General features: G+C 31.8%; 2 protein-coding genes across 3 annotated transcripts; both read left to right on the top strand.

Annotated features, from left to right (window-relative positions):
* Window positions 1-214: 214 nt before the first annotated feature.
* LOC145955581 (uncharacterized) lies at window positions 215-2,853 on the top strand. The gene is made up of 4 exons (XM_083070507.1): window positions 215-1,386; window positions 1,562-1,756; window positions 1,838-1,937; window positions 2,020-2,853. Exons 1-4 carry the CDS (start codon window positions 215-217, stop codon window positions 2,851-2,853), a joined length of 2,301 nt encoding a protein of 766 aa, XP_082926633.1.
* A 169-nt stretch (window positions 2,854-3,022) lies between these two features.
* Window positions 3,023-5,843, top strand: LOC145950807 (uncharacterized). 2 transcript variants are annotated; one of them, XM_083062590.1, is made up of 5 exons: window positions 3,771-4,034; window positions 4,126-4,230; window positions 4,412-4,897; window positions 4,988-5,050; window positions 5,567-5,843. In XM_083062590.1, exons 1-3 carry the CDS (start codon window positions 3,786-3,788, stop codon window positions 4,568-4,570), a joined length of 513 nt encoding a protein of 170 aa, XP_082918716.1. In that variant the 5' UTR covers window positions 3,771-3,785; the 3' UTR covers window positions 4,571-4,897; window positions 4,988-5,050; window positions 5,567-5,843. The 2 variants fall into 2 exon arrangements, with proteins under 2 accessions (XP_082918720.1, XP_082918716.1); XM_083062594.1 differs by lacking the exons at window positions 3,771-4,034; window positions 4,126-4,230; window positions 4,412-4,897 and adding an exon at window positions 3,023-3,433.
* The last annotated feature ends 3,446 nt before the right edge of the window (window positions 5,844-9,289 follow it).

The raw sequence follows: 9,289 nt of genomic DNA, 5'->3' as shown, positions 1-9,289 counted from the left end.
ATGTATTCCCCGTAGCAACTCCCTATAAAAAGACCTCACAATCACTACTAGAAATATGATATTTACCTAAGGATTTTCATGCAAAAAAATATTTGTAGGAAATGTTAGACTTGGCTTGTGTGCTGATGGATTCACCCCTTTTAACCAAGGAAAACCATATTCCTGTTGGCCAATAATTATCACACCATATAACCTACCTCCAGAGCTATGTATGATGACTCCTTATATGTTCTTAACCTTGATCATTCCAGGTCCTCACAATCCAAAAGGTAAAATTGATGTGTATTTGCAACCATTGATAGATGAATTGCAACTACTGTGGAATGATGGTGTGATAACATATGATGCTTCAAAAAAGCAAAATTTTCTATTGAAAGCTGCATTGATGTGGACAATAAATGATTTTCCTGCCTATGGGATGTTGTCTGGGTGGAGTACTGCTGGAAAATATGCATGTCCAGTATGCATGCATAAAACAAAAGCTTTTAGACTGGATAATGGATTTAAAATTTCTTGGTTTGATTGTCATCGTCAGTTTTTACCTCACAATCATTCTTTCAGGAAACATAAGGATGCATTCTTCAAAAATAGAATTGAGAAAGATCACCCTCCTCCTAGGTTAAGTGGTGAACAAGTGTGGGAAATGGTTAATGACATTCCTAAGATAACTGAAGTGAGGATATGCAAAGTTCCAGGTCATGGAAGATCCCATAATTGGACCAAAAGAAGTATATTTTGGGACTTGCCATATTGGAAACACAATCTATTAAGACATAATCTTAATGTTATGCATATTGAAAAGAATGTCTTTGAAAATATTTTTCATACTGTTATGGACATCAAAAAGAAAACTAAAGATAATGAAAATGCACGACTGGACTTGGCATTGTATTGTCATAGAAAAGAGTTATTGTTGAAAGCAAATCCTAATGGGAAGTATGTAAAGCCTAAAGCCAAATTTTGTTTATCAAGTAAGCAAAAAAGTGATGTGTGTGAATGGGTGAAGGGGTTGAAGATGCCTGATGGTTATGCTTCTAATATTGCTAGATGTGTGAATGTAAAATCTACAATTTTTTCTGGGATGAAAAGTCATGATTGTCATATTTTTATGGAATGTCTACTTCCAATAGCTCTAAGTGCTCTTCCTGAACCAATACGGAAGCCTTTGACTGAGGTTAGTCAATTCTTCAGAGACTTGTGTTCAACAATGTTACGTGAAGATCATTTATTGCAAATGGAACAAAATATTCCTATTATATTATGTAAGTTGGAGCGTATATTTCCACCTGCATTCTTTGACTCTATGGAACACCTACCAGTTCATCTACCTTATGAAGCTAGGATGGGTGGACCAGTTCAATATCGTTGGATGTACCCATTTGAAAGGTAAAAATGTTTTATATCTTGATATATCAATATCATTATATGATGCAACGAATAATTGGTATTATATTTTTATACTTAGGTTTCTAAATAAAATTAAAAAAACAGTAAAGAACAAGAAAAGTGTGGAAGGGTCGATATGTGAAGCATATTTGCTGCAAGAGATATCCTATTTTAGTTCTCACTATTTTGTGAGTTCTGTTGGTGCAAATGAGGAAATTCATCAAGACTATATGCAAACAACTTTGTCTGTCTTTAAACCTTTTGGACAGACGGCGGGTAAATACAATGAAAGGTGGCTTAATGATAAAGAATTGTTAGCTGCCCAATTGCATGTTCTCTTGAACTGCAATGAGATTAAACCGTTCATTGAGTAAGTATCAAACATTAGTTATATTTCATTTAATTCTTCTAATAATAGTCTTATAACTTAAATAAATATTTTCTTGTGTAGTTTATATGTACAAAGTTTGAAAAGCATGTACAGAAATCTCAATGATGATATCATTGATAAACAAATAGAAGTTGATTTTCCACGGTGGTTTCAGGAATATGTAAGCATTGCTTCAAACAAATAATTTAGATACTTCTATTTTCCTTATGTTTTTTTATTTATTTTTTCTATTATGTGATTAGGTGAGACAAAATCATCAACTAAGGTTACAAAATCCGAACTTGTATGACCTAGCAAGAGGGCCATTGAGACTAGCAAAGTCATGGCCAATTTATTTTGTGAATGGTTACAAATTCCACACAAAATATTGGGGTGAAGGCAAAACAACATATAATAGTGGGGTATGTGTTAGTGGAATTGGACTTGATGAAGCATCCAATGATTACTATGGTGTCCTCATGGAGATTTTAGAGTTGGAATGGCCGAGTCAAGCAACAAAAAAGTTAGTATTATTTTATTGTGAATGGTTTGATCCTTCAAATCGTGGGATGAGGATACATAAGCAATACAAGATTGTAGAAGTAAGGAAAGGGAGAAAATATGAAAAATTTGATCCATTTATTTTTCCCAAAGCTGCAAGCCAAGTTTACTATTCACCTTATCCTGGACGACAAAAGGATAAGGTTGATTGGTTGGTAGTTATCAAGACAAAACCAAGGGGAGTTGTCGATAATAGACATAATTTAGAAGTTGCTTATCAAGTGCATGAGTCGCAAGTTAATGCAACAATTCAGGAAGATCCAATTGATCACCTACAAGATGATGAGATTGATGGTGAAGAGGTTGATTTAAATACAATAAAAGCAAATGATTTTATTAATAATGAAGAGGAAGATAGTTTCATTGAAGAAGATGATGAGGAAGATGAATTCATGGAATATGAAGATGAAGATGAAAATGAAGATGGAAATAGAGATGAAGATGAAAATGAAGATGGAAATAGAGATGAAGATGAAGATGAAGATGAAGATGAAGATGAAGATGAAGATACAGATGCAGATGGAGATGGAGATTAAGTGCAAATGACAATGTTTTTTTTTAATTGGCTTACTTTTGATTGTATTATTTTGTTGATTTTAGTATTTTTTTTATTGGATATTCTAGTTTCATTGAATTAATCTATTTTTGCTATCTATTAATTTTTCTTATTATGATAACTAATAAATAGATGTCAGATTCAAAGAGAAATATGCAGTCAACTAAAAAGTTAAAAAGAAGGAAACCTGTACCACCTCATATACCATTGATTATACCATCAACTAGCCTTCAAGCTCATGCAAACCAAGTCCTTCAACCTCAACCCTTTCATTTGCACCCTCTACCCACTTATTCTCAACGTCCAGCTCCACCTCCAGCTCCATCTCCACCTCCACCTCCACCTCCACCTCCACCTCCACCTCCACCTCCACCTCCACCTCCATTTCGAGCTCCACCTCCACCTCCACCTCCTCATCCCCTGCCTCCATTTCGGTCAACTCAATCCCAACCTATTCCCATTCAAACAATTCATATGAAAGAATATCCATCTTCCTCATCTAGTCATGTTAGTGGAGATAATAATGAAAACAAAATCTCAATACTCCCTGAAGGGGATGGGTAAGTCATTTTAACTTTCTAGTAATATCTCCTTTCTTATTGTTTAATTTTTTAATTACTCATAAATTTTGTTGTTTTATATAGGTTTGTTCAACATAAGTTGGTAGTTGGGACACTTGCTTCAATCATACGGAGTAACTTGGAAGAGGCAAAACCATCATGGAAAAAGCTATCTATATCTCAAAGGGAGTCATGGTTTGATATGTTTAAAGTAATCAAATTTCAAACTTAAATTAAAAAAAATCTATTTTTTTAATATTGTTTTTGAAAAAATTATAAGTTAATCATTTTCTTTTTCATTTTGTCAAAATTAATGTAGTCAAAATTTACATGGCCACCTCAATATAATGATATGGTGCGACGAAATTTTGAGAGAAGGGGTGCAGCTAAAATGTCTCAATTAATGCAAGAAGCTCGAAAGGATTTAGAGAAAAAACCAATTTGGATGGGAGATAATGTGTGGGCACAATTAAAGGCACATTGGGAGTCCTTAAGTTTCAAGAACAGGTCTGAAATAAATAAAAGAAATCGTGAATCTATAGATGGTGCATCTCTTCACACCGGTGGATCAATTCCTCATAGAGTGCATTGGAAGAGAATGGTATTATTAATTTATTGATATTTTTTAAATAATTTATATACCAAAATAATTTTTTAAATAATTCCTTAAGTTTTTTTTTTGTCAATTACAGAAGGAGGCAAAGTTAGGAATGGATCCATCATTGAGTGAATTTTATTTTCGTACACATCAGAAAAAGGATCATAGTTGGGTGGGTCCTCATGCAGAATTTGCTTATGTAAGTTTTCAATCACTAATTTTTATCTCATCTGCAAATTAAATTCTTTGTTGTATATTCTAAGAGATAACTTCACTGTCAAATAGTGATTTATTAATTATCCTTCCATTACTATCATTTTTATCTATTGTATCATTTTTATCTATTTGTTATTGATGGTTAAAAAACTATTTGTATGTAGGACAAGTTTCAGCAAAGAAAAATTGAGATATCATCTCAAAATTCAAGAGACGATGGAGCAGACAGTCAATCATCTATGGATCATATGCCATCTGACTTAGACATTTGGGTAGATGTGGTTGGAAAAAAAAAGGGAGGATTCCTGGCCTTGGGTCCGTAGGAAGAACATTAATTACATCATCAAGATTTTCTAGTAATTTTGAGGATGATGGTGCTTTAAGAAGTCAAATTCAAGCACTAAATGAATCACTGCAGAGACAAGAACAAGAAAAATTAGAAATGAGGCAAGAATTGTATAAACAACAAGAAGATAAACTAGAAATGAGAAGGGAATTGACCGAGACTAGGAAACAATTAGAAGCCCTAATGCAACACTTAGGATTTGTTGGTTCTTGTTCACATTCACCATTGTCAACTCAACATAACAATGAAAGTGATGACGAAGATGATGAAGACAATGGTGATGAATATAGTGATCATATTAAAGGTGATATTTGATACCTTTTCATTCTTTGAAAGAGGATTTTGCTTTAATATCTTCATTTTTTTAAATGAAAGAGGATTTACTTTTATGCAGGGAATTGTTGATTATAGGTACAAGTTATGGTGGATTGTAGATACAAGTTGACTCTAGTTCATGGTATATCATGCATACGCTATATCATTTTTTCATTTATTTTTATGCAAGGCATGATTAATTGTAGGTACAAGTTATGGTTAATTGTAGATAGAAATTGATTTTACTATCATGGATATGGTATATCATTTATTTTAAATAAATCTTTGAATGGCTGACATTTTACTATCATGCATACGCTATATGATGAATTGTTACACACATATTTTAATTATCTATATTCCTAAAGTACACAATATTTATCATTTACTGTTATTGTAGACCTCATTCTCAGAAAATTCATATTTAGCTTGCTATGAACTTGGGAAATGACTGCTATATTTGGGTTCAATAGTTGCTATATATATGTACCTGGCTGGCTAACCATAGGAATATCCAAGTTGTTTCCATCAGTTTCAAGTGCTACTTCCCTTACATTAGCTATCTTTGCCTCTGTTGCCTGAATATCACTCCATTCATTGTCTCCAACTGCCTGAATGTTCACCTGATCTGTTGCCATGTGGACTACATTCTCTGCAGGTACCGGGATAGCTCTAAAAACACTCAGGCATGCTTTATCCACATTCTCTTCTGTGAGGTCAATATGCTTTGTATCTGAGCATGACTCTGTCTTCTCAAAAACTTGAGTTGTATCAATGTGTTGCCTGTTGAAAAAATATCTGAATGTCAACTTGATTTTTTGATGCTACACATTTCACTAGGTATTGATAATACTATTTCCATCGTCACGTTTAGGTGGGAAAAGAGTAGTCAACAAACCTAATTCTAGCTTATAGAAGAAGTTATTTCCTTTCTATTTTTCTATCTTGTGTTTTTGAAAAATAATGTGTCTTACTTTGGTAGTATATGAATCACACATCAACAAAAGAAAACAATATCGTTGGTAGGTAATGCCTGTGAAGATTACATCTTTAATTTGCCGGCGTGGTTCGGGAAGACTATATACATAAAATCTGAATATTATGTTATTGCTGAGGCAAACATGTCACTCTTTCCATGTGTACATTACCAAGGCACTCCTTTAATTTAACTTCACTGATTTAATATTAGACATATCTATGTGAAACCCAAAAATATCCCTGCCTTTTAAATACTAAACTTGTAATCATCTGACTATTACAGAAATGAGAGATATGCTTGTCGAATGCCTTCTAAGGCAACGATAGAGTCACTTCTTCATATTTTATTTTCATTTAATAAGTGGCACAAAGTCACATCTCCCCAATTATTCTAACCTAATTTAGTGTTTACGTGAAATAGAAGAAGTTAGGCCATGTCTAAAAGTCAACTCCATCATTGAATGAACCATTTTTGCTAAAAACTAAAATTTTGTAAATAAATATCTATTTTTGCTGCATTAGCAATAATTTGAAAGCTGCACCTCGTTAAAAATAAAATTCGAAAGCTGCATCAGCAATTCGAAAGCTGCACGAAGAAGGCCCAATGACGAGTTGGAAGAACCTATATATAGGAAGCAGCTCGAAATTTCAGACGGAGGATCAAGCGGTCACCTCGCAATTCCTGCAAAAAATATTTTATTTATATTGCAAAAATTTCCTGCAGAATAAATTTGCAGGAAAATTTGCAGGAAAGTTTCCTGCAAATTTTAGTTCCGTAACAATTTCTTGCGATTTTGAAAGCTTGCAGGTAAATTTTCTACGACTTTTCTTGCGGTTTTAAAATTTGGAGGAAACTTTGCTGCAAATTTTAGGTATGTAGAAAAGTACCTACACAATTTCTTGCAATTTTTTTCTCAGGAAACGTTACCTGCGGATTTTTTTGCAGCAAAATCCGCAAGAAATATTTAAAATATAATTTTTCTTGCCAACATTTCCTGCAAAAATTTATTATTTTCATGCAAAAATTATTCGCAAGAAATTTTTTACGAATTTTTAAATCCGTGGGAAATGAGTTATCCACGAAGGTTTTACCTGCAAATTTTAATTTGCAGAAAATTTTGCAAGTAACTTGTTTCCTGCGAATTTTTGAGAAAAATTTGCAAGAAAATCCCCAAATAATAAAGAAATTTCTAGTAGTGAATGAGCAAAATTTCTTCAAAATATAAAGTTAACGTAGTATAAACTTAATATATATATATATATATATATATATTTTTTTTTTTTTAACTTTAAAATTTGGCTTAAAATAAAATACACAAAATTTATCGTAAACTCCGTAAAAATATCGCCGCCATACAAAACAAAGAAAAGTGATTCCGTGCCCTGTGTACCTTTTTCAAGTTAAAAGTAATGGCACGTTTCTGATAAAATTCTGTCTTTCAGATTCAGAGTAACTTTTTCGTGTTTTTGTTTTAATTTAAAAACTTATTGAGCTGACAGCTAAAGAGAAAAACATAACTTAAATACATATTTTTAATTTTTAAATTTAAAATTAATTTTTAATTCCTATAATTTCTAAAAGTTTTATTCTAGTTATATATATTTAAATTTTATTAAAAAATCTATTAAATAATATTACATAAAATTTATATATTAAATTCTTTATTAATGAAAATATTATCACATTAAATTTAACTGATGTTATAATTTATCTTAATTTATCACATTTAAATATATTATTATTATGAAGAAGTAAAACAAAATTTTAAAACTACAATTAAAGAATAATTTTAAATTTAAAAGATTAAAAATAATTTTATTTTAAATTTATGAAATAAAAATATATTTAAAAAAATTAACATATTCCATATAGACCATGATTTCATAAAGCAGAATAAGACATAAACCTTGAAAATCAACATATCAATATATGATTTAAACTCATTTTTGTCTGTTATTTTGGTTTAGATTTTTATTGGTGAAAGCTTTGGGTATTTTTAACTCTAGTCGTGTCTAGAAGTCACGCTCTGAATAAGCAATAAAGTATATAATATAATAGTTAATTAAATGTAAAAAAAAATATTAATAATTAATTATATATTTTAATTATATTATGTCATTATAAACATATTTATTTTTAATAATAATATGATATAACTAAAAAAATATAATTAATTCTTAGATGTAAAAACTTTTTATACTAAAAATGTTTAAGTATTAACTCATAATATAATATAATATATAATTCATACGCGTTAAAATGTCAAGTGTCAACTCAGCTATAGAGATTTATTGTTTTGAAGCATGCAATATAGCATGCGTGGTGCCACTTGATCAGCATCAAACATCATATCAAAGTGTATGTTTTATGAAAATTATATAAACTGGAAGGACACAAAATTCGATGTTACCACAACCTATTTTGTGTAGTCTTTAATCTTTATCAAAGACCAGAAAAAATATAGGTAAAATTCCAAATTTCTCACACTGGTGAGTAATTTTGAGATATAAGAATTTGATGAGTGAAATATCTAGAGGGCAGAATCAGAGAAAGAGATCATGCAAAGAAAGCAAGTGTAAGTGTAACGACCTGACTGGTCACTACACACGGTACCGCACACTAGAAACACTGCACAGAAGAGAACAAATGTATACATATAGAGTCTAGAATATACATATACATGATCCAGTCTGAACAGAGTTAAAGTGTACAAAAGAAATTACAATCAAATGTTACTATCACAAATAACTACACAGCAAAAAGGTATCACAACAGAAATCAGCTCCACGGGTCCACCGGAGACTCACCACCAGACACCCACCTATCCTTGCTCTGCTCCCATACATTGTATGATCATTGCAGTCCAACATCATGGAGACAACAAAAGGGTAAGCTAGTGTAATTAAAATTCAACATACAAATATATATCAATATAAATAAACAACAGATATAGTTATCAGCACACTTGTACAACTTATACCACTCAACAATATCAGCACCGCAATGCGGCAATATCAGCACTGCTTAGCAGCAACAACAACACCACTTGAGTGGCTATAACGGCACCGCAAAGCGGCAACAACAGCACCGCCTTAGCGGTTAGAATCAGCACCACATATGTGGCTAACAACAGCACCGACTTAGCGGCTATAATATCCCACAACTCACCACAACCCAGCACAGCACAGCACAGCACAGCACCACACAACACAACAATTCAACACAATTATTATTTTCCATAATTCAGCCCAACAGTCTAAAATTCCGCTATACTATAAAATTTCACTTATTAATCCAATGATTCCAGCTCAACAATACACCTCTAATACAGCTAACATATTTTTCTCCTTGTCATCATAGCATATTCATCAAATACAACATGGTTCTGCATATAACATCATT

Source organism: Cajanus cajan, chromosome 1, assembly GCF_000230855.2.
Source record: "Cajanus cajan strain Asha chromosome 1, NIPB_CcT2T_4, whole genome shotgun sequence".
Classification (NCBI taxonomy): domain Eukaryota; kingdom Viridiplantae; phylum Streptophyta; class Magnoliopsida; order Fabales; family Fabaceae; genus Cajanus; species Cajanus cajan.
The sequence above is the reverse complement of the archived record's forward strand: the minus strand, read 5'-3'. Positions and strand labels throughout refer to the sequence as shown.